Raw genomic sequence first — 23,601 nt, forward strand, 5'->3', positions numbered from 1 at the left:
ATGTCGGTGTATCAAGACAGGACCCACACGAGAAAGGTTTAAACTTTACCGTTTATTAGTCTTTGTACATTCAGCACTTACAGAGAAAAACAAAAATGTCCCAAAAACAAAAATCCTTTATACTAAAAATCGAAAAAATAAAAATACAATATTAAAAGTCATTTTCTTCCATTTTTTATGTTAATTAAAGGTTAAACTCATTTCCTCTCCGTCCCGCCACCCTCCTCTCCGCTCAGGTCATTTCGCAGCTCACGCTGGGGAGAGGAGGAGGAGGGCAGGGGAGAGGAGAGGAGGCAGAGCTGCCGTTCGGATCAGCGTTGTGCTCGGAGAAAAACAAAAACGTTATACAGGACAGCTCGGCTTCCTGTCTGGGTGCAGGACTTGAGAGAGAGAGAGAGACGGGCGGGGTGGGGTGGAGACGCAGAGACCACCGTCCGATCCTTCACACCTCGGACGCAACTGTTCACACGAAAACACTCCCCCCCCCCCACCAGCCGCTTTCAAAACCAAAATCCCGGATGGAGAATCTGCCCGCGGCGCCGCTCTCGCTCTGGGGAGGGCCAGTTCACATGGGCCCCCTCCCTCCCTCTCACTCTCTCCGTACACTAATAAATCAATGTCAGCCACTCAAGGGCTCAACAGCACAGATAATAGTTTTCCAAACAAGGAGGGGGGGAAAAAAAATTATAATAAAAGCAAAACAGCCGTTATAAAAAAATATTCTTCTAAAGTGAGAATCTGTGACGTCTGAGAGCGCCCCTGTTCTGCGGGAGGGGCAGTGTGTGTGTGTAGTCAGTACAGAACCGGTCAGCGCTGCTGCTCAGCGGGAGGCGAGCTGCCTCTGTCTCACTCTCACTCTTTGCATTTAACCCAGACTATTCCCTCACTGTTTCCTTATTCCAGTCCTCCCTTCCTTTCTCTACAAGCTGCTCTCTCTCCCTCTGGACTGTTACTTGAGTGTTTTTCCTGCGTTGGTCATTCAGAGAAAGAGCGAGAGAAAAAGCGAGGGAATGACCCGAGAGAGGGGCGTCCAAGTCAAAAGCAAAGGACAGTGCTTTATACAGGCAGCGGGCAAGGGCTGCACACTGCCACAGAGAGAGAGGGGGAGGAGAGGCGAGGGAGAGCGATGCCGTCCTACAGCGTGGCAGGCGCCAGAGGGCCGCACGGCATCACGGGAGCCGAGAGGGGAGAGGCGCTGTACGCCCCGTGCCTCCGCTGTGTGTTCGGGTGCGGACAGGAAGTCCACCTCCAGCGAGAGAGGAGGGAGATGCGTCTCACTGTCTTCCTCTCTGCGCTGGGCAAGGACAGCGCTCAGCCCGCGCCCGAGAGAGAGGGACTCGAGCGGTCAGACGCGCACACAATCACACACACAGGCGTGGCAGGGTGTCTTCAGTCTCTATCCGGTCTGCCCCCTGACGCACTCTCCCTCTCTCTCTCCCCGCCCGCCCACCCCTCCATCCCTCTCATCACCCTCCGTCTCAGCGCCTGCGGTCCCGGGTGGGGGGGTTGCTACGGCTCCGTGACCTCCTGCCCCCCCCCACTCCGCCGGCAGGGGCCCCGCCGACCTTGGCGTCCCCCCCCCTGCGGTACCCTTCTCTCCTCTTCTCTCCCTCCCGCTCCCTGCCCCTGTCCCGCTCCCGCTCCCTCTCGCGCTCCCTCTCCCTCTCTCTGTCTCTGTCTCCGCGGTCTCGGTCCCTCTCCCTGTCCCCCTCTCCCCCGGGTCCCCCCGCCACTCCCACTCCTCCTCCCCCTCCTGGTGCCACCGGCGCCGCCGCTGCCGCCCCGGCGCTCCCCCGACTGCTCCCGCCCGCCGCGGGGCCCGCCCCCTCCTTATCCCGGCCCTTCCCGGCCCGGTCTCTCCGCTCCTCCTCCCTCCGCCGGTCCTCCTCCTCCTGCTCCCGCCGCCTCTTCTCTCGCTCCTTCATCCTCTCGGCACGCTCCGCTCCTCGCTGCACCGCCTGGGGAACAGAGCGAGAGTCATTCGAAACTGATGAGAAAGTCGGTTACTTGACGAACAAAGAAAGACTAAGATTGGACTAAAATCAGTCAAGGGGACATTTACATACACATATTCGATCAAAGAGCATTTGATATAATGTAGGTTACGCCATCTATAATGCGAGTTATCGTTACACGTTATACGCAAACTTGTTTTGGTTTTGGCGTGGCTGCAGCCAACAGTTCCTAGGCCACCCAGCACGGTTGATTCAACAGGCAAGACCCTAAATTGCGACTAAGCATTCATTCGATACTTGGAAGAAAGTAAACTGCAGTCTGGCAGCACTTCAAATGCAGTGAGAAAACATCTCGCAAAAGTGGCCACAATGACTGGGAAAAATGCAATGAATCTGAAGTGACATCGGAACAGTGAAATAAATCAGATCCCATTTGTAAGATGCGTTTATTTCTTAGACAAGTGGTTCTCAATCCACCTACCCTACTTGTTTTAGTTCCAACTGAGCTCTCAATTACTTAATTGAAATGTAATTATCATTCTGCTTAAATTGTGTAATAAAAGTTGGTTCTTTAAGTTCTTTATACAATTCTATACTGAACTTAAAACCCCTACCTGTTAAAATAATTAAAAGGCTCCGATTCAGGAAATTACTTCAATTAATTGAACCCTTACGTAAAAGAGCTCAGCTGGAACCAGCAGTGTTCCTCCAGGACCAGCACTGAGAACCAGTCTTAGACAAACCTGTGAGGACTCTGCAGGTAGTTATTTTGAATGTCAGTTCCCTGATTCTTATATATTAGAAGAGTAATACTTAAGATTTCTTATCTGCGTTAATTTGTAGCTTAAATTGTTTTGGTGAGTAATAAGTTGCCACAATTATTGTATGGATTAAAATGCTAACAAATTAGAACGGTTTTAATTCTAAAAGTTCTAAAAAGGTAAAAAGCTGAATTAAAAGGTATGTAGGTTTTAGGTCAATGTGAAAATTAAATTGCATGACTAAAATATGACTGAAACGAATGGTATCTTAGTGGAATAAAACCAACAAAGATTTGAGTACATTTTCAGTAGACTAAAAATAAAGAAAACTGCACGACTAAGATGCGACTCAACCCGACAGACTACAAGTTAAAAAACTGGTGACTAAATTAACACTGGTCAAGAGACTGTCCTGCACGGTAACTGATCCACTGTGCAGTGTGCAGCAGTGTGTACAGTAGCGCAGTGTGCAGCAGTGTGTACAGTAGCGCAGTGTGCGCAGTAGAGCAGTGTGCACAGTGTGTACCTGTTCGTCAGTGAGCGGCAGCCAGTAGATGCAGGGAGCTGCTTTGGTTTTGCAGAAGAGGTCGTCCAGCAGTTTGGCAGGGGGCTCCTCGGGGGCTTTCTCTGTGGACAGACGCACAGGCGGTCAGACACCCCGTCTCTGCCACGCGCTCCCTCTGGCACAGACTCCTCCCACACCGTGCCCTTCCCCCCTCACAGATGCTCACCCTTCTTGTCGGTCGTCTTCTCCTTGCTCTTGGCCCTCTCCTTGCGCCGCCTCTCTCTGTCCCGGGAACGCGAGCGCCGGGCCGCCTCCCTGTCCTCCCCGGGGACGGGCTTCCCAAAGTCACGCACCTTGTCCCGGTCCCACTCGCGCTCGGCCCGGGTGCGCTCCCGCCGCTCCATCTCCCTCTCGCGCTCCGCCCACTGGTCCCGCCCGCCTCCAGGCCCCACGCCGGCGCCCGGCCCCCTCTCCCGCTCCCTCTCCCGGTCTCTGTCCCGCTCGGGGGGCATCAGGGAGGCAGGCAGACCCCCCCTCCCCAGGGCCAGAGGTCCCATGGGGCCTCCCGGCCCCGGGCCCAGGGGTCCGCCCCGGTCCTCCTCACCGCCCCGGGCCGCCTCTCCAGAGCGATCCACCATGAGCAAGCCTCTGTGGAAGTCCAACTGAGAAAGACAGGGTGAGAGAAAAGTTACTATTTAAATAGATACACAGTTCAGCTACAGGCCAGAAAACTGATTGAGTGAGAGAGAGAGAGGGAGAGGAAGAGAAGGGACAGCACTCACCTCCTCCTGCTCACTGAAGTCCACACTGAGGAACTTGGGGTTACTCTGTGGCCACTTGACACCGTGCAGCGCAGTGCGTGTCGCCAGGGCCTCCTCTGTACTGGAGTACTGAGAGAGAGAGAGAGAATAGCATATAATTTAAAGTAAAATAATAAACCCAATTTGACCATGCACAACAATAATATACTTTAAAGAACTTATCCAAAAAACAGAAAACCTAAACTCAGATCTCAATACTGGAAAATGTAAATGTGAAAGGGACGAACATGTCAATTAAAAAAATAATACCCATTTTATTGATTTTCTAAAAGCTTCCGATTTGGCACGAAGGACTAATTATCTAAATATTCAGTGGTGGTGTCTGGGGTAGACTATGACATCATAAAGTCCATTGTACACCAAATAAACGCAGAGTGAAAACCTGTCAACAAAAGAGGTTCAACAGTACTTCGGTCAGGGGCTGCAGTCTGAGCCCAACGCTGCTCAACATCTACACTGACGAGCTGGACAGCGCTGCCGCCGTCCGTGAGCCCTGGCCTCGCTCTCCCCCACCGAGAGGTCCAGTCCCTGCTCTACACTGATGACCTGGGGCCGCAGCAGCGCAAACTATGCATCGATGGGTGTAGCATGCAGGCTCTACAGAATCACATACCGTGGCATAGCAGTGGGATTTGATGCGGTCTATCCAGAAACCCTCCTCCAGCACGGTACCGGTGCGGTTCAGCAGCTCCTTCAGCTGGGCCAGAGTGAACGGGCGCACCTGGGGGTCAGAGGGCAGGGGTCAGGGGTCAGAGTAACACAGGGGAAGCGGCGGGGAGGCGGTGCAAGTAGTGGTGCCCGGCTCTCACCAGGTTGCAGATGTGGATGATGTTGGTGATCTTGCCGCGGGGGGGGGAGGGCTGCCGGGCCGTGCGCACGGGGTCGTCGATAGTGATGGACACGCCCGTCTTCTGCTGACTGATGGAGCGGCGGACCAGAGTGTCGCTGGGAGAGACTGGGACAGAGAGAGGCAGATGGATTGTTAATACCGAACAGAGAGGAAGGGAGAGACCGCAGAGGTGAAACCGAGACCTTCAAAGCCAAATCACCTTTCTTCAACTCCGTCTCTCTGGTGACGGGGGTCTGTGTTTCCATTGTCACCGCCGGGGGGCTGTCCTTCCTGTCCTCATCGGCCGGCCTGTCTCCTTCCTCGTCCTCCTCTTCCGGCACAGTCTCCTTCTGTCCGTTCTCCTGGCTCTCGGCCGGAACCACCTGACAGAGAGAGAACTGTGTCACACACTTCTCTGCTGTGGCGTCACAATGAAGAAACACCTCCATCTGTCCTCTGACCTGGTGGGGCCGGGATAGTGGTCGTACCTGTGTGACCGTTCGGCGGATCTTGAGGCCACGGTCCAGGCCGGGCTCCCCTCTGTCTCCGCGCTCCCCGGCCTCATCCCCGGACAGGCGGCCCTCGTCGGGGTGCAGCTCCACGACGGCCTCCTGACTGCCCGGGCCTGCTACCGGCTTGATGTCGGGGATCAGCGACTGAGGGAGGGAGGGAGGGGGGGTTAGTACAGTAACAGAGGCTGGATGTTACAGCACCAAAAAGTGCAGACACCGCCAGTACGTCTCACGGCTCTTGGGCCTTCAAAACCAGAAGGGTTCCTGGGTAAACGGCCACAGAGCGGGCAGGACAGTCGGTATACGGCGGGTGGCAGGCTGACCTTCAGCGAGTCAGTGGTGATGCTGATCGACGGCTTCTTGGCGGTGACAGCCGTGCTGGAGCCCCAGCGCCTCTTCCTGCCAGGCTGCCCCCCGGCACCCTCCGCATCTCCTCCCGCGGTGCCTCCTGCTGCTGGTGCCGGCCCAGAAACCGCAACACTGCGTGGAGCTGCAGCCGCACTGGGCTTACTAGCAGCTAAGAGACGGAGAGAGAGGAGTCAACAGAGGTACACAGTGACGAGATGAGTCACGGTAGGGAAGTGCATAGACACAGACCCAACCCACCTACAGACCCAAACAGTTGATACTTACAGACCAGGGAGATCCTGCGGGCAGTGAAAGCTTTGGGAGTGGCGCTCTGAAAGAAAGGAGAGAATAAAACAGACCCCAGCACAGGGGGAGAGGTGAGAGAGAGAGAGAGAGAGACAGACAGAGACCGTGCAAACGGACAGAGAGAAAGAAAAGAGGGGGAGAGATAGTTACAGCCATCAATAAACCAGTCATGGGGGGGTGGGGAGAGGGGGCAGTGCAGAAACACAGCAGAGCTAGACACACCCTCCCTGCACAGCACGGACTCCTGAAACTCACTGATCGACTAGGTGACTCACGCACACTAACTGACCGGAAGACTTCGCATTTGCGGGGTCTGCGGGAGGCTGGTGCAATCTGCTCTGAGACCTGTGCCGAGCAGCGCCTCCCTGTGGACGGTCTGGGGCCACTAAGTGAGCGGGAGTGTAGGGTGTAAGTCTCTGGGGTGGAGTGTGTGCAGTGGGCATGTACAGTGTGTTATGCAGAATCTGCATGGTGCCCATATGAAGTGACAGGAGGTCAACAGACACTACCTGGCAGTGTCAGTACAGCAGTGTGTGCACATCGACAGGGAAAGCGCACTGACTGCATATGGATGCTGTACAGTGCACACCAGACAGGAGTGCAGTATCTTCTGCGAGGATGCAGGGGGGGATGTGCAGCGCATCAGTGTGTGGACTGTGCCCATTTGTGCCATGACTGCAGGGCTGGACTGTGTGCTGGGCTAAGCTGTAGGCTGGGCTGTGCGCCGGGCTGGACTGGATTGAGGGTGGGACTGGGCTGTGCCCTGAGGGCGGGTGCTCTAGCCCCACTGTGCGTCTGACTAACACAAGAAAACAGTTGAACAGATCAGTGGCTCATTACAGCTCTGTAGCGGTACTGCAGTTTAAATTCAAGATGGACAGGAAAAACATTACGATTGCACTTCCCACTAATTTAATCTGTTTATACTCCACAGGCCTCTACCTGAGGGCACTATGACTTAAAAGCAGAGACCACAGATCATATGTAATAAACACATATTGATTTTAGAAGGCTGCAGACAATTTATCTACCAATTAACTTAATTGTAATTAAATTAAAACTGCAGTATCCATGGAAAAATTAAAAATCATAAATCTGTTAAACATTAAAACCTTCTCTTGAGGTTCAAAATAAAAGACAAAAAAGTCTCTGTAGACAAAAAAATTAAGAAAAATGTATTAAAAAATAAAAAGTTACGTATAGATCTAATATAGAAAGAGAAATGACAAGCTTTTCCTGGTACCATTGACACCTGATCCTCACTGGCTTGGCTATGGCCCAATCGCACGGCAGTGTACTGTATCTAGGCAACAAGGGTCCAATCAGAGGAGGTGGAGGAGGAGTGTGGGCGGGACTCTGTTTGAGAGTGTGAGGCTGATTGGCTGGCTGGCACCGCTCTGTGTGTTCTATTGAGGGGGGCTGTGGGACCTGCTCTTGTCAATTCCTGTCGCTCATGGTTTTGGTCTTTCGGGTTTTAAAAATGTCCTCTTCCTGCTTTCGGGCCTCTGTGCCCGGACAAGAGTGTCTCAGAGTCTGTGTGGGGGAGGGTAGTACAGAGGCGGAGAGGGAGGGGGCAATTCGAGGTAGTGTCCTGGTGCCCTCTTACCCTCCCCCTTCAAAAGTTCACTCTGCGCCGCAAAGCGAGAGAGCGGGAATCAGTCTTTCAAATCTCCTCTTGTACCACCCGTGTGGAAGAGTGTGGAGGAAGAGGGGAGAGAGAGGAGGGTGCTAAGCTTTATCCATTTCTTCCAGGCTCTCTCTCTCTCCTGCTCCCTCTCTTCCTTTTCTTTTCCAATCTTTTCCATGCACAGCACTGCAGAAGGGAGAGCAGACCGGCACTGCAGAGGAAGTAGAGGACAGGCAGCAGCTGTTCTATTCACCCTTCCCCCTCTCTCATTCCATTCATTGTCCAGAACGTGACGCAAGCAGGGAGCGAGCGAAGTGTGGAAGAGCAGAGGTCTGTCCTTTCCCGTGCAGGGCGAAGGTGAAAAAGTCTGCCTGCTGTAACGGTCTGGAAGGGCTGAGTGGGAGGCACTCAGGGCCCGGTGGCGGGCGGCATCCGAGAGGCCAACAGGACGGAGGGAAGACTCCCAGGGTGCCCTGCTCCATCAACCCTGCACTCGCTGTGAAGCGGCAAAAGTCTGTGCTCCTGACCTCACAGGCAGGTCATGGTCAGGGAGGAGAGAGGAGATGAGAGACATTGCCCAGACATTTTCAGGAGACGGGGAGGTGGAAGGGAGTGGCTGTTGGCCCCCCATTGTTCTTTTCTTTAAAAACATTTAAGAGTTGTTTCAGTGTCTTTTAAGGAAACTGGGTGGCATCCCCACAATCTTTTTGCTGTTCCTCGCACTCTTTGAATCCCAGGAACATGCTGGCAGTGTGAGGGAAAGGGAGAGGGTTGGCGTCTGCAGCAGCAAACTGAATCCCTGGCGACATCAGATTCATTGGAGTGGGGTCTGTTTTGAGATTAAAAAGTCTCTGAAGTGGAGATGTGTGAGAAAGTTACTCCAAAGCTGGGTCAGTGTGCCCCCTAGCACAAGTGCACACATGGGGTGTGTAGGAAGTCTTATCCCCCACTGTTGTAGACTCAGTCAGTGAGGGACTGTGGGGGCACGCGCTCAGTCTTGGGGTTGGCAGCCGTGACACGGCTCTGTGTCCTCCGAGGCACCGATGCAAGCTGGGAGGAGGCACCAGGGCAGAGCGATGGTCAGTCCATAAAGGAAACCACAGGAAGAAAAAAAGAAAAAAAAAAAAAGAAAAAGAAAAAAGGTTGCATGTTTATTTTGGGGGGGGGGGGGCATCATTGAAAACCAGCAGTCTTTCGTGAACTTTGACCTGGAGGATTGACTTTTTGTTGCTCATGTCAAATTATATAAAAAACAAGCAGGCAAACACAGCAGAGGAGAGCTCAGCTGGGGCTGGGGCCGCTGACCAATCAGGGAATCGTCGTGTCCTTGACCCCGCCCCCCTGGTCATTCCCCACCCCCTAGTGGTGGTTCTGGAATACTGTGGTGAACCAATCGGGTAAATTAAGTCTTTCTGATTGACAGGAACGTGAAGAAGCAGGGCGCGAGGCAGGTTTATAATCCAAACAGGAGGCAAGGATGTGCAAGTCAGACCATGGCAGTCCGGCACGCTCTGCTCTCGCAACCAGCAGGTGGTGCAAAAAACAGATCCAGTAATAGAGCACAGGGTCAGTCCACTGGAGCAGCTGGGTCTGAGGGCAACCCAGACTGCGGTGCTGGGGGGCTCCGTCTGTCTGTGCCCCCCACGCCCGTCTGTGAGGTGGTGGTGGTGGGCTGGGGGGGTTGGAAAAGCTGTGTGCTGTTCAGTCAGTTGACAGTCATAGAAAGTCCATCTTGGGGTTCTTGGGAGACAATCCAGGGAATCGGCGCAGAACCAAGCAACTGCACACCCCCCCTAGACAGAATCCAGAGTGAGGCTGTGGCATCGTTATCTCCAGTGCTGGTCTGGCTCACATCCAGTCACACGACTCTCGCCCACCCACCCTTCACATAAGCTGACGGTGAAGGGGGCGGGGCCGGGGCGGGACGGCGATACGGAGAGATAGGGAGGAGGGGTTTAACCAGGCTTCTAGAACACCGCCGTGGAAGGCTGGGGGCGACAGGCCACGCCCTCCATTATTCGGGACCCTCCCCCCTCAGTTCCATTCTCTCATTGAATCTCTCCGGGTTTCGGCGGTCTCCATGGCGACACAGCCTGAATAGCAGGGCTGTTCCGGCAGCCTCCCTCAGCAGCAGCAGGCAGGCAGGCAGGCAGGCAGTCAGGTGAGTTGTAGGTGGGGACCGAGTCAGCGCAGACGGGCCTAGCTCAGGTAATGCCGGGGCACTTGGGTATAGCGGAACAGGTGTAGTAGTAGTAGTAGTAGTAGTAGTAGTAGGAGGAGGAGAAGGAGGAGGTGTAGTAGTAGTAGTAGTACGCAGGTACCATTAGGGGCAATGGAAGAAGCATGAGCACCTTACAACAAAGCAATCAATGGGGTTTTAAACAGCAGATACCCGTCCCTCAGCACGGGCACAACTCTCACACAGGCAGGCATGTCTACATCAACACTCACTCACACCCTGTCCCTACCAACACTGAACACTGCTCATTACGCGTGTGTTTATCTGGGCTGTGCAGTCGTGTGTACAGGCATTGGTGCGAGTCAGAGAGAGCGAACGAGAGAGAAAGACTGGTGCAGTAGAAAGTACAGTCCTGTCAGTGCTATTAGTGTCAGAAGGGTAATAATTCTGGACAAATGTGATTTATAACTCTCTCCAGGGCAGCCTAGTCTACAGTCCAGTCTGTAGCATATTGACCCCATCAGCTATAGAGGCTCTGGTGATGGACTAAGTCAGGAAAAGCTCAGTCCAGTCAGGGTTTCTAACTGTCACTGAGTCAAAAGGAGTCCAGTTCTGAACTCTGACACCTAATGAAGCTCACAGGGCAGCCTGTAGTTCAGGACAGTCAATATACTGTCAGGAGGTTGCTGTATGAGAATCTGAGCTGTGTGGTGCCGTACAGTATACTGTAGTGTAATGCTGCGAGGTGTTGAGTGGGAAAGACATGACAGTGAGCTACAGCACTAAAACACTGACCTGCTCAGTTACAAAAACAAGCTCTGACCTCTCACACACAAACACACAGGCCCCCAGACCCCCCACCCCACCCACCCTTAGCCCCAGACTCGGTCGCAGCTCCTTTTCTCCCATCTTACCTCCTCTGAGCGCCCCTCGCTATTCTCCGAGCCCTGGCCCTCGGGGTGGTCCGGGGGCTGACCCTCAGCGACCCCGGTGACCTCTGGGTCGGGGTGTCCCTCGGCCTCCATGCCCGAGCCGGCTCCCTCCGACACCGCGCCCTGCTTCACCTCCCTGAGAGAGCGAGTGAGCAAGAGAGGAGTTAATACAGTTGGACACTGACTGAATGACTACATAATATAGTACAGGAACAGTGAACAGAGGTTTAATAAACACACTCCTCCACCTGCCAGAGCCAGACAGACTGGAGGATAAATCGGAGTAAAGGAGAGAGAAGGGAGAGAGGAGAGATAATGCAATAGAGACATGGGCTGGACACTAAAGTCCATTAACATTGGACACAGACTGTATTACACACTAAGAGCCTGTAACCCTGTTAGTCAATCAGCATGCCAACACAGACGAGAGCAAGCGCATGCTGTACGGCCTTGCAGGACTCCGGCTGGGTCAGGACTGTAACCTCCCCAACTCCATTTGGGCTGGGCCCTCTAAAAATAGCACCTGGCCTGGCAGCCTGCACAGGCATGTCACCAATGACCCCTCGGCGCCCCCTGCTGGCCTCACCACTGGGCCTGTCCTCTGGCACAAAGGCAGCCGTTTTAGCCCCTCAGCTACTGCAGGGGCAGGCACGACTGAAGGCCTGAGTGTACCCCCAGCTGTGTGGAGTGTAAACACAGGGCCATTTCTTTATTTTGGATTGAACATTTCAGTGTCTCCCAGTAACCCACCTCGCCTCAAAGAGCGACACCCCCAACACCCACGACCTATAGGGCAAACGGTCCTGTCCAGCACAGGGGTACGTTACTCGGACGCATATTCGCCCTTGGGTTGTGAAGCTCTCAGTGTCAGTTCTGCATAGGAGTGCGACTCCGCTGCGTCACGCCGGGCCTGCGGCACCGACCACGAGGAGACAGCATGTTCGGGCCGATTCGGTATCTGACTGCAATGCCTCTTTTTCACAGAGAGGGGAGCGTCCCACAAGGAGGACTGTGCCCGCGGTGCTGGCGCACAGGACTACGGATTCAGTAACAGGACAGGGCGGCCCACTTTCAGAAGAGAGGTCACCGAAATGCTGACATGGATGTACATGGATTTTTGTAATAAAGGCTCCGTTTATGCCGTTGGTTGAAAAGTCTACTTTGTCTCTCTGAAGAGTTATCCTGAGCATCAGCAGCCGCCTGTACACACCCCATACTGGGCGAGAGACTCCACAAGATGTCTACCCCTCATCTCACTGGACAGTCTCTTTCCCAAGTCACCCCAGCACAGCAGCTGATCTCTTCCTCCTGTCTTGTGTTGCCCACCCCTAACCCCATCCCATCTCTTGATATAAGGGCACACTGTAGATTACAGTATTGTGCTCCGGCTCCAGCCCAGTGGGTCCTCCCTGTGATTGGCGGTTACTAAACAGCAGCTGCAGAATCAGTGATAATCGCAACGAGATCAGACTGATGGACGGACTCAGCCCGAGGAGGAATCTGAGCATCTGTCCTCAGAATGGGACAGGGAGATGACGATGACAGATCGAGAGGGAAGAGGGGACACAGAATGAGAAAGTGTGGGAGGGGGGCAGAGGGAAAGAGAGAAAAAGGATCACTGGACCTGTAAATCAAAGCTTTGGCAACATTTACGTAGCGTAGTCATGCCAATAAAGCTTTTTTTACATTGAAATGAGTGGGACAGGCAGAGACAGGGGTAGGAGATACACAAGTCAAATATGGGTAGTGGGGAAAGAAAAATAAATAAATAAGAGTGGAAGAATGAATCTAAGAAGGACAGAGACCAATGAAACACAAAAACAAGAGAAAATGCCAGGAGAGAGAGAGAGAGAAATAAAGGTCAAAACCTGAGTGAGGGAGAGAACATGCTTTGGATCTTGTAGTTTTTTGTTGGGATTAAAACCTAACCCTGAGAAAATTCTAACAACCTGCCACAAAGTAAAACGAATCGCTTCACATGAAACGCTAGTGTAAAAGCAGGAGCGTTATTGTCAATATTCGTGCTGGGGAGAGAGCATGCACCGTGCAGCTCCCCACAGATGCGCGTCTCTGCTCAGCGAGTAATTTCGCTCATGGATTTCATCCACCTACTTCCAAGACAATCGACGGCGTAAACAAACACGATTATTTATTTATTATAAAACCGATCTGCGGTTCCGAAACGAATGCCGGTGATGTCCTCCTCCTCCTCCACCCCCCTCCTCCACTCCTCCCTCCCCCCATACACACACGGCTCACAAATAAATGCACACACACATCCACACAACCCGGTTCAGCTACAGAACAAACGGACTACGGCTACCAGAGAGAGAGGGAGAGATGGGGAGAAGGGGAAGACACGGATGGAGAGGGGGGTACAGGCAGGAGGCGGCGATGCGCTCTCCCTCCCTCCCCTTCTCTCTCGCCCCCCTACCTCGCTTGCCTGCTTGCTTACCCGCTTTTGTTGGTCTCAGACAGCATTTTCTCTGCCCCGCACCCCGTCCCGGATCCCCTGACCCGGTTCGGGAGAGCCCGCTGCGGTGGCCGACTGTGGGGCTCTGGGGTTGCGTCGGCAGAGGCACTGGTTCCGATTGCGGCTTTGCTGCGCTGCGTTTCTCTCACAGCGGCCGAGCACGCACGGCGGCCATGTTGGATTAAGCGAGAGGACTGAGAGAGAGTGAGAGAGAGAGGGCGAGGACCCCGTCTCCTCCGAAAGCCACACCGGCTATAGGTGGCCACCGAGATCGCCCGATTGCAATTGAGGACGGCTGAAACGGCCCTCTCGCTTTAATGGTTTGGTTACAGTCCGTATTACACAATATGAATTATACTGACAATAACATTACATCAGCAGCTTTAAGTGGAGATACAACGGCTAACTAACTTTAAACTGGAATTGTACTCGGCAATATGCACATAAATTGACAGATTACTTGTTCGAAGAATTATTACCAAATTCAACAAATAGGATTGTTTATAATGAGTAATCGCTTTTAAAGTCGAATCGCAGTTTGTGCGGGTGTGTATCCAGCTCGCAGACACGGCCCGATTAGATTACTATTAAAAAAAAAATACCTATTTAAATAAGTATTTATTTATTTTTTAATTTTCCTTTTAGTCAAGCTACGCATTACCCATTCAAAGTACCAGAGACAGGCGGAATAGACATCCGCACACAAAAGCACAATTTGCATATCAGTATAGGTCCATACGTCATAGTTTTATAGCGCCTTACTTAAAACAACTACTGGAAAGTGTAAACAACCGGCAGAGAGGTGGGGCTGCAGGCCGCGATTATTCGACTTCTTGGAATGGGTGGGACACAAAATGGTTGGCTGCTGGTCAGGGACGGGATAATGGCGGGGGTGGGTTCAGTCCTGCCTTATGTATGAATGAGCTGTCAGGTTACTCCATTTATAAATCAAATGTAAAATTGCCTTTAAACACTTTGGTTTGATAAGAAAACAATTAAAAATGAAAACCAGAGAGGTGGAGAACTCTCCTCTGCTCGCTCCCTCTGATCCTTCCCCTCCCCCATCCCTTCAGAACCCCTATCGCAGCAGCCTGGGTTCTGACCGTGCTTCAAGCTCCCTCACCAGGGGAAAGCAGGCTGAACCGGTTCAGGATCAACCCAGCCCCGGCGGTGGGTCGGCTGACCCGCCCAGCAGCACTGACCCTGGCAGAGCAAGCAAGACGAGAGGCCCTGTGGACTTCCTGCAGTGACCCGCTGACTGGTACTGTATTGCGAGAGCCAGAGCCCACACACAGTCCCACTCACACAACCTCTCACACCATTAGATGCACACAGCCGCTCCTCATGTTTTAATGTTTAAAAGCTCCAGGGATGGGGACACAGACATGCACCCCCCCACACATACACACACAGGCCTCCCCAGGTCACTCCTCAACATTGTTTAATCACTGTCCCTGAGCAGCTGTGACGGAGCCGCCCTGAAGCGAGCCCCACTGACAACAGCAGCCAGTTCCTCAGAAGGAGGGGTAAAGAAAGAGAGGAGAGCAAGAGAGACAGGTTAGGAAAAATAAAATCAGAGGGGGAAGAGAGAGCTAGCGGTTTATTAGCACAGATGTTTATTAGATTAGTCTCAGAGAGAGAGAGAGGGAGAGAGAGTCAAACACTGATTACCTGAAGCCCATTAGAGAGAGAGGAGGTTCTTATGAATGACTGTGGCCATGAGGGCTGCCTGGTATAGTGATCAGCTGATTTCATTAGGGCACAGAGAGGCGCACACACACACACACACACACACATCTGTAGAGTCTGAGCTGCACTGTGTGGCAGAGCAACAGACTGCCCATGTGATTAGAGATGAGGGGAAGAGAGCAAGAATGAAAGAAGAGGGAGAGGTATGGAGGGAAGGAGAGGAGAACCCCAGTAGTGTATGTGTTGTATTGGAGTGTCTCATAGTGTCAGTATTTGTGCAATGGTGTGTGTCAGTATAAATGTGTACGTCAGTTAGTATCACAGAGTGTGTGTCGGTTGCGTCAGTGTTGGAGTGTGTTGCGTCTGTATGTCCGTCCGTCGTGTGTGTTTGTGTCCGTGACTCACCTGGCTGGGTGTCTGCTCCTGCCCTCTCCTGCATCCCTCGCTTCTCTCTCTCTGCGCTCCGCTCCATCCGCCTTCCTTTCGTCCTCGGAGCAGGATTTCTGTTCACAGGGAGGGAGAGAGAGAAAAAGGAAAGGAAAGACAGTGATCATTATATCATATTAAACAATACCCTTTTGCAATGTGCGACAATCAGAAGCCACCAGTTCGACACAATCATCGACCAACAACTGACCTTGCTGTTGCTCGCTGCCTCATTCTCCTCTCCTTCTTCCTCATCCCTCTCTCCTCTCCTCTTGCGGCGGGGGGGCACGGGGGGCTCAGGGGAGCCCTCGGGCTGACAGAATGCCCCACTGTCCCGGGACAGAGAGTCCCTCTGAGCACTGAGGGACTGACAGAGAGAGAGAATGAGGGTTAATACCAGAACACGGGCTGACTGGAGTGAGGAGGAAAGGAGAGAGAGCAAGGGAAAGCGCAAGACTCACCCTTCTGCTACTGGAGGCGGATCCTGATTTTCCACGGGAGGAAGAGGAGGAGCCGGAGGAGCGTGACGAGGAGGAGGCAGAGTCAGAGTCTGAAGAGGAGGAGTCACTGGAGGGGGAAGAAGGTCGCTCTCTGTCTTGCCGTCTACCCCTCTCTGCATCCTCCTCTCCTTGCTGGGCTGGTGCTGGCTCGTTTTCCTCCGGTGGGGGTGATGGGGGGAGCACGGGCCCCATGGGTTCGAGCTGGGATCTTGGGGCCTCGGCTGCTGGTTTAGGCGCCTCAGTCTCTGCCGGCTTCTCGGGAGTCACGCTCTGGGATGGCTGATGTGTCTCGGGTGGTGCCTGTGCAGAAGCAGGGCCTGGGGTCCTCTCTCCAGGGGCAGATTTGGGTGTCCCTGTGGCTGTCTGTCTCGGGAGGCTGCCGCTGCTCTTTTCAGGCGTCTCTCTGGATGCCTCTTTCGGCCGCTGGGAGACAGCGGCAGGGTCCTCAGGCTCTCTCTCCCCACTAGGTCCTGCAATAGCAGTCTTGTCAGTTCCCGCTTTTCTGTCAAGACTCGGCTGAGGTGTCTCTGTGGTTGCCTGCTCTGACTTGGGTGCCTCTGGGGTCACCGGCTTAGGCATCACTGTCTTAGGCGTCTCAGTCTCTGCCTGACTGGGATGAGCATCAAGCTTTGGCCCCCCGGCACGGGCGTCTCTGCCGGTGCCCTCCAGGGCCCCCTCTTGCGGTTTGCTATCTGTCGGTCTCTCTGCTGCAGTGGCAGTCTTCGTCTGCAACTCGGAGTCCGTTGAACTCGTCTTCTCAGGTTCCAGGCCCGATCCCTTCTTCTCCTGTTCCAGTTTGGGTTTCGGGGAGGCGGTGGCCATTGTAGGGAGCCCCGGAGGGGGGTTGTCAGAGAACGTGCGTGGCCTCTTCAGGCCCGGGGAAGAGGAGGGTGAGAGCATCTCTCTAAACACCCGGAATTTCTTGGGGGGCGGTTGTGGGGACGGTGGAGCAGCGGGGGGCTCTAGAGCCGGGCTGACTATGACAGCTGGCGCATCCCTCTCCACTGTGGAGGCAGGGGTCGGTTTGGGCTGGGTAGCCTCACACTCCTCCTCCTTCTCCGCCTTCTCTTTCTCCATCTCCACCTCTTTCTCCTTCTCTTTCTTAGTCTCCACCTCCTTCTCTCTTTCAACCTCGGGAGTCTTTCCAATCAGGGCCAGGGGAGCAGCAGGGGCGGCGGCAGGAGGGGATGAGTGAAAGAGGGGGAGGGAGCCAGGCAGCACCACCACACCCCCCAGCTCCCTCCCTCTCTTGGAAGGCGGCAGGTGGCTCTCGCTGGGCCGGGGCACCTCCGTGATGGGCCGGGGCACCTCAGTGGCGGGCCCGGGCCCCCTGACCTCCCTCCCTCTCTTCTCTTCCACCCCCAGCGCAGCTTTGGGGACAGCAGCAGTAGCAGGAGTTGGAGATGGAGGAGGTCTGGTGTTCTCGCTGCCCTCTGTGGCATCTCTCTTCGGAGCCTCGGCTGCCTTCCCCTCCTTCTCTTTCTTCTTCTTCTTCTCCTCCTCCTCCTCCTCCTCCTTCTTCTCCTCCTCCACCTCTCTCGGAGGTTCAGCTATGCGCTCCGGTTTAGTCTCCGGAGCCCTGGAGTCCTGCCTCTCAGCCTCAGCCTTCCCATCCACGTCCGTCCTTTCCGTCTCGGCCTTCTTGGCGGGGGGGGCATCGCTCCCTACCGCCACGACAGCCGGACTCTCGGGCTGAGCGGAAGCTGGGAGCTGCTTCTCGGTCACGGTCGCAGTAGAGGCAATGACTGAAGAAGCAGGAATAGCAGTGGCGGGAATGGCTGGAGAATCCGAAGCAGCAACAGCAGCGGCAGACGTGACGGCAGGGCCGGTTGCTGGGGGAGCAGGGGTCACCGGGCTGGGAGTGTCTGCGGCCGTCAGGCTCTCTGCATGGGTAACGGCGTTCGATTCGGTGCTGGGGCTCTGGGGCTCGGCACGGAGCGGCACCCCCTTCCTCCGGCCCGAGAATGCACCCTCGGACTCCATCTTGCGAGCCAACAGTGTGAGTGGGCCAGGTCTCCTCTCACTGGCTGGCTCGGGGCTGCTGCTACTGCTACTGTTGCCGCTGGAGCTGCCGGAGGAGCTGGAGCTGCTGTCCTCTCGCTGCAGGGCTGGCGGGGAACACTCCCTCTGGGGGGCTCCCTCTGCCCTCTCTCTGGCCCCTGCTGCTCCTTCTCCACCCGCTGCTGCTACTGCTGCTGCTGCTGCTGCTGCTGCTCCTCCACGTCCCGCCACCACCACCGCCACCCCCTCGGGCTCCTCCAGACTGGGGGGGCTCTGCTTGGGGGTGTCAGGGAGGGGGAAGGAGATCTCGGGCGGAGGGGAGGGCGGCGGGGTGGGCTGGCGGAGCTGCAGGGGGGGCTGTGGCTGCGGTTGCGGGAGTTGTGGCTGCGGTTGCGGCTGCAGGAGCTGCGGTTGCTGTCGTGTCCGCCGGGCCCGCTCTCTCGGGGTTGGGGCGGCCTGGCTGGGGCCCTCGCCTCTGCCTCTCCCTCTCCCTCCTCTCCTCTCCACCCCCCGGCTCCTCCTCCTCCGGCTGCTCCCTCTGTCTTCCTCATCCTCTTCTTCTTCTTCCTCCTCCTCCTCCTCCTCTTCTTCTTCTTCTTCTTCCTCCTCCTCGCTGCTCTCTTCCTCGCTGTCTTCAGTCCTGCTGGCGGTGGCGGCAGCAGCAGCTGAGTCTGACTTTGACAGTAGCAGGACGGACCTCCGTTCCCCACCACCGCCTCCTCCAGTCTCCTTCTCCGCGTGGGGGAGTGGGCTGGGGGCAGCGGGGGCGGCGGGGGCAGCACCAAGGGCTCCCGGTCTCTTGGTTGCCGCGTCTGCACCGGGCTCGCCAATCACGCGCACTGAGAGGGAGGCGACAGCACGCTGTGGGGGGGGCAGCGGCGATTCCAGGCCAACCACCAGGGCAGACGCGCCCCCCGGACCTGGGGCCGCTGCTGCGGGGGCGGGGACAGCAGTGGCCAGGCTCTCCTCCCGGCTCTGTCGCGTGGAGGAGCGACGCGCCCGTCCACCCGCCTCGCGCCCGGGGTCGGCGGTCGCCTCGGTGTCTGGGGAGGGCGCGGGGCTGTCGCGGGTGCTGGAGGAGCGCGCGGATTTCCGAGCACTGGCACGGGAGGGCGTGGTGACAAGGGGTGCTGAGGGAGAGGGCTCTGCGGTGGCAGCGTCCGGCCCCGGTCCCACCTCCGCCTCTCGTCCCTCCTCTTCCTCCGCCATCTCTCTCTCCCCGCTCTCATCTTCCTCCCCCTTCCCCCCCTCCCCCAGCCCAGAGCCAGTGCCCGGCTTGGTCCGCGAAGGCGTGGGCCGGCGGCGGGGGGGACGCTGGGAGGAGGGGGAGGGCCGGGAGCGACGCCGGCGGGAGGGTTCCACCACTGGCGACACCTCCTGAGAGAAAGAGGGGGGAAGAAAGATGTTTTAGACTGACTGGACAATAAAGCAAAGTCCATTACCACGGCTAAATTCAGTAGGAGGCTCTACTCTATAAGCACTTTCCCCAAGACAGGAAACAAGGGGGCATGGAGACTGACCTGGTCTGGAGGACAGGAAGTGCTGTCATAGCCCTCTGATTGGTCATCCTCGTCTGGCCCTGCTGGGCTGTCTGTCTCCGCTGGGAAGAGGAGAGAGCGAGGCCAGAGGTCAGAGTCCTCTTCCAGTCACAACAATCAAGTACTCACTCACACAGACAACACCTGTACAACCCTACAGTCTCGATGTATCCACTGGGCCGTGGGGACGGGGACAGACAGGCTGGGCCCCAGTGTTCTCCTCAGAGCGCACAGTCACCGTGCGAAGAGCAATTTTCAACTCAGATGCACCCAGAGAGACGCAGTCGGTCTGGTGCATCGGTATTAGCATGGCAACTCATCACTGGAGACACACACACGGCAGGAGCCCCAACCTCACTGCAGTCGGTATGGTTCCTTGAAACTACAGCAAAGGACAGGTCTGCGGCTCCAGTCAGGTAAACCCAGCGCACTGCTCTGCAGGGCCATGAACTCTATTTTAAAAAGCTTTATTGGCAGCACTGAGCGACACCAGTGTTGCCACAACAGGGACAGGCAACCCCAGCGCTCAGCGGCAGGGTGATTGATACACTCAGTCGCTAAACACTGAAGACTCCCCAGGTATCGGCAGACAAGGACGCCATCTCCGTCTCTTACCCTCAGCCTCAGCTGCCTCCCGCGCCTCCCTCTCCAGCCTCTGCCTCAGGAGCTCCTGCTGCTTGGCCAGGTACTGTTTTATAAAACTGTTCTGACTCATCTCCTCCCCTATCTGACAGACAGAGAAGCATTAATGCAGAATCAGAGAGACATGCAGGAATTGACACAGAGCAGGCAAACAGGCCAATAACAGGGCAGTAATACAGACAGGCAGACAGACACACAGGACAGTAACTTACCTGGGAGTTGGGCTGTAGGCCACTGTGGGGGGTTGAGTGCTTCTGCAGATTCTCCAACATCAGAGCCTGAAACACAGACGCACATCATTTAAAACATGAACACAGCGGAAATGCACACTGCTCTGTGAGTGTGTGTCGTCCAGAACCGCCGCTCACACTGATATTTATTTTACAGCTGCCGTTTCCGAGCGCCTCTCGTGCGCCTGTATGGGGCGGGGCGATGCACGCATGGGGCAGTGCTCTACTGCAGCTTTGGCAGTTCAGGGCCAGCCCCACTTTCCTGTTGAGTAACGGCCCACAAAATAAAACCACACACACGAGAACTGTGATGCATTCACTGCTGTCATTTGATTAGACTGCACTTGGCCATTAAGCATTAAGTCTCTGTCGACCAGTCTCCCCTGTCAGTGACTATGGGACTCTCTGAGGAGCAGTGTCATGTGCCAAGAGACAGACAGACGGATGGACAGAGGAACAGAGTGAGGGAGAGAGTGCGAGACAGACAGGCTGGGCCCCAGTGTTCTCCTCAGATCGCAATCACTTTGCGAGAAGCAGATTTCAACTCAGCTACACCCAGACAGACATAGTCAATCTGGTGTATCGGTATTAGCATGGCAATTCATCACTGGAGACACAGACGGAGCCCCCCCAATGCTCTCCCTCCTGCCCATTATTATAATTATAATTATTGTTATTATAAGTCTGCATGTGAGAACATGAGTTCAAGATCTTTAATATTACAGTATTCTTGCAAAATAACTCCTCGTACAGTTCTTGCACTACATGAAACTTCACACAGTGGTTCATCATGTTTTAACCCGGTCCATGGTCGATAGTTATTGATTTTTAAGTGATCGATAGCACCACAAACCCCACTGAAACAATTGTGGAACACGTAAAACTCCATTCTCTCCCAAAGGCATTCCATCACGGTACGGTCTATAGCCAATCAGCATTGAGCCATATGTTCAGTAACCAATCAGCATTACGGTTTTACAGACGTTCGATTCTTTAAAACTCATGGTCAAACGCACTCCGTCTCCCTATCACTGGTACCATTTCTCTGCGAACTGCTGTGAGGCACTGATTTCTCATTACTGTTCCAATACTGCATATTTGATTTCCTGTTATAATAATATACTATTACTCAATTTCTTAGCTGATACTCTTATCCAGGATGACTTATAATTGTTACACTATATCACATTATTTTTACATTTTACCCAATTATACAGCTGGGCATCTACTGGAGAAATCTAGGTAAAGTACCTTGCTCAAGGGTACAACAGCAGTGTCCCCCACCTGGGATTGAAACCACGACCCTCCAGTTCAGAGTCCTAACCACTACTCCAAACTACTGCCCATACTACTGCCAATACTAATGATGTGAAGTGAGTATATATGGGGCATTAGTACCGATTACTACTAACATTCCACAGTCAGTCACTCCTGTCACCGCTATGATTTTCCCATGATTGTTCCATATTCTAACCATGTTTTACCCTGTTTCCCCCATGATTGTACCATGTGTTTATGTTTAAATACAGTACATATCCAAACATACATTTCAAAACAGGCCCTCACATGCAGAGAGTACTTACAGACACTTTCAATTCTGGTTACAATTATAGGATAATTAATCTGACACTTTTTTTTGTCTGACTCCTGTCATGTCCTTTTATGCCACTTTTGCCTGCCCTGTGCCCATTCACAACTGCAGGGTCTCTACTGGAGCTGCCGCCTGGGCAGGTGGTGTCCACTCCAGGGTCCGGCGGCAGCCCCTTCGGCCAGGACTGGGACCCCAGTGCAGAGCCCGGCCCTGCAGACACACAACCCTACTGACCACGGCACAGGAGGTCAGCGCCCAGTGGGAGCGTATCACGGGTATGAGAGCGTGCACAGGTGTGCAAATATTGACAAAGTCCTGCTGTAGCCCTCCCCTCTCTCCAAATTAAACACACTCACAATCAAGCACTTACACACAACTGAGCACAACACAAACTCACAATGAAGCACTTACAATTAAACCCAATTAAGCAATTACAAACACAATTATACACAAACACACGCAATTAAACGCTGGTTTGGAAAGCTGCACAATATGTCATTTGCGTCATCACATACGGAGATATAGTCATAAGCACAAACCGACACACACGCATTTGTAGAGGCTGTGCAAAAGCGATGCACGGATCGACTCGTACCGACGGCTGCTCCTCCTGGGGTGAAAGAAACCCACTTTGCATTCCTGCGCCGCTTGCGAGTGTAAATCCAGTGTCCCTCCGCTTCTGCTCAAACCCAACGCGGCTGCGCGCACTAATTGAAGGGATCACTCTCGGGGACGAGGCTCGTGCTCGCCGATTAAACCCCCCCCCCAACACCACGCTTTCTGAGGCGCGCTCCCGCCGCCCCCCCCCCCCACAGGCCCCAGCACTCACAACCCCCGACGCGCGCCCCCGACAGGAGCCACCGGCCGCGCGCTCCCGCGATCCAGCCCCCCCCCACACCTCCTCGTGGACGCGCACCCCCCCTCCTCATGCACGCACACAAACACACAAAGCGCGGGCCCGTCGACTACTCAAAAACTAACCGACACCGAGCCTCCCGCCCCGACAGCGACCGGGATCAACAGTCACTCCGCCGGGCCGGCCTGCACCGCCGCCCCCTCAACTTCCCCGCACAACTCCGGCGGCAACTCGGCTGCACAACCTCCACACGGCAACCCCTCCTCCTCCCCTAAACACTCTCTCTCTCCACGCAAACACAGCCAGCCTCCCCGCTTCCTCACCGCCGACACTCGGCCTCCCTCTCGCCTGGTCTTTCGGTCGGGGCGCCTCGCCGAAGCCGAAACCGGGCGATTTTCGAGGCCCCGGACCCCGGCCGAACTCACCCCTTTGAGCCGCTTGATGAGCGCGTTCTTCTGCCCACTCTTGGGAAGGCCTCGCTGCTCCAGGGCGGCCTTCAGGTCCGCCACCCGGAGCGAGTGCAGCGGCTTCCCATCCAACGTAACGTCTTCGAGCTCCGCCATCTTGCTTTCCCCTCTCTCTCTCTCCAACTCGGCCCGCTGCAACGCCTTCCTCCGCTGACGTCAGAGCTCGGCCATCTCCGGAAGGGGAGGGGGGTCGTGCCGCTGCCTTCGGGGGCTTTGTCTTCGGGAATCTCCGGAAACCGCTCGGAGGCACGCCATCCTCGTCCCCGGGGAGGAGGGAGCCGAGCCGGCTTCGGCAATCTCCGGCCGCTGTTCGGTTTTTGGCAGCGTGAGGACCTCAGATATCAGAGTTGAGAGTACTAAGTTCCTCTTCCTCTTCCTCGCAGCTGAAAAATAACACAATTAAAATATAGGAG

General features: G+C 54.9%; 1 protein-coding gene, 1 long non-coding RNA gene and 2 other non-coding genes across 4 annotated transcripts in view; 1 reads left to right on the forward strand and 3 right to left on the reverse strand.

Annotated features, from left to right (window-relative positions):
* The window catches only part of LOC136768664 (uncharacterized), a 142,777-nt gene that overhangs the window by 53,810 nt on the left and 65,366 nt on the right, over window positions 1-23,601 (forward strand). The gene's annotated exons all lie outside the window — the stretch shown is intronic.
* Window positions 38-23,369, reverse strand: acin1b (apoptotic chromatin condensation inducer 1b). The gene is made up of 18 exons (XM_066722927.1): window positions 23,147-23,369; window positions 20,257-20,322; window positions 20,018-20,129; window positions 19,385-19,464; window positions 15,825-19,241; window positions 15,575-15,730; window positions 15,343-15,440; window positions 10,758-10,911; window positions 6,017-6,062; window positions 5,707-5,900; window positions 5,360-5,527; window positions 5,092-5,254; window positions 4,852-4,997; window positions 4,656-4,763; window positions 4,004-4,111; window positions 3,448-3,883; window positions 3,243-3,343; window positions 38-1,958 (listed from the first exon to the last, which is right to left on the reverse strand). Exons 1-18 carry the CDS (start codon window positions 23,282-23,284, stop codon window positions 1,479-1,481), a joined length of 6,171 nt encoding a protein of 2,056 aa, XP_066579024.1. The 5' UTR covers window positions 23,285-23,369; the 3' UTR covers window positions 38-1,478.
* Window positions 19,619-19,730, reverse strand: LOC136769204 (small nucleolar RNA U6-53/MBII-28). The gene has a single exon (XR_010822162.1). It is a non-coding gene; the product is annotated as a small nucleolar RNA U6-53/MBII-28 (small nucleolar RNA).
* Window positions 20,778-20,887, reverse strand: LOC136769203 (small nucleolar RNA U6-53/MBII-28). Its single transcript, XR_010822161.1, has one exon. It is a non-coding gene; the product is annotated as a small nucleolar RNA U6-53/MBII-28 (small nucleolar RNA).

This window comes from Amia ocellicauda, chromosome 14 (assembly GCF_036373705.1).
Source record: "Amia ocellicauda isolate fAmiCal2 chromosome 14, fAmiCal2.hap1, whole genome shotgun sequence".
NCBI lineage: Eukaryota > Metazoa > Chordata > Actinopteri > Amiiformes > Amiidae > Amia > Amia ocellicauda.

Coding starts and splice junctions, on each gene's coding strand:
- acin1b (XM_066722927.1), bottom strand. CDS start 23,284: ATGGCGGAGCTCGAAGACGTTACGTTGGATGGGAAGCCGCTGCACTCG. Junction 20,323..23,146: donor TCATCAAGCGGCTCAAAGGG/GTGAGTTCGGCC, acceptor TCTGTGTTTCAG/GCTCTGATGTTGGAGAATCT. Junction 20,130..20,256: donor GCCTACAGCCCAACTCCCAG/GTAAGTTACTGT, acceptor TCTGTCTGTCAG/ATAGGGGAGGAGATGAGTCA.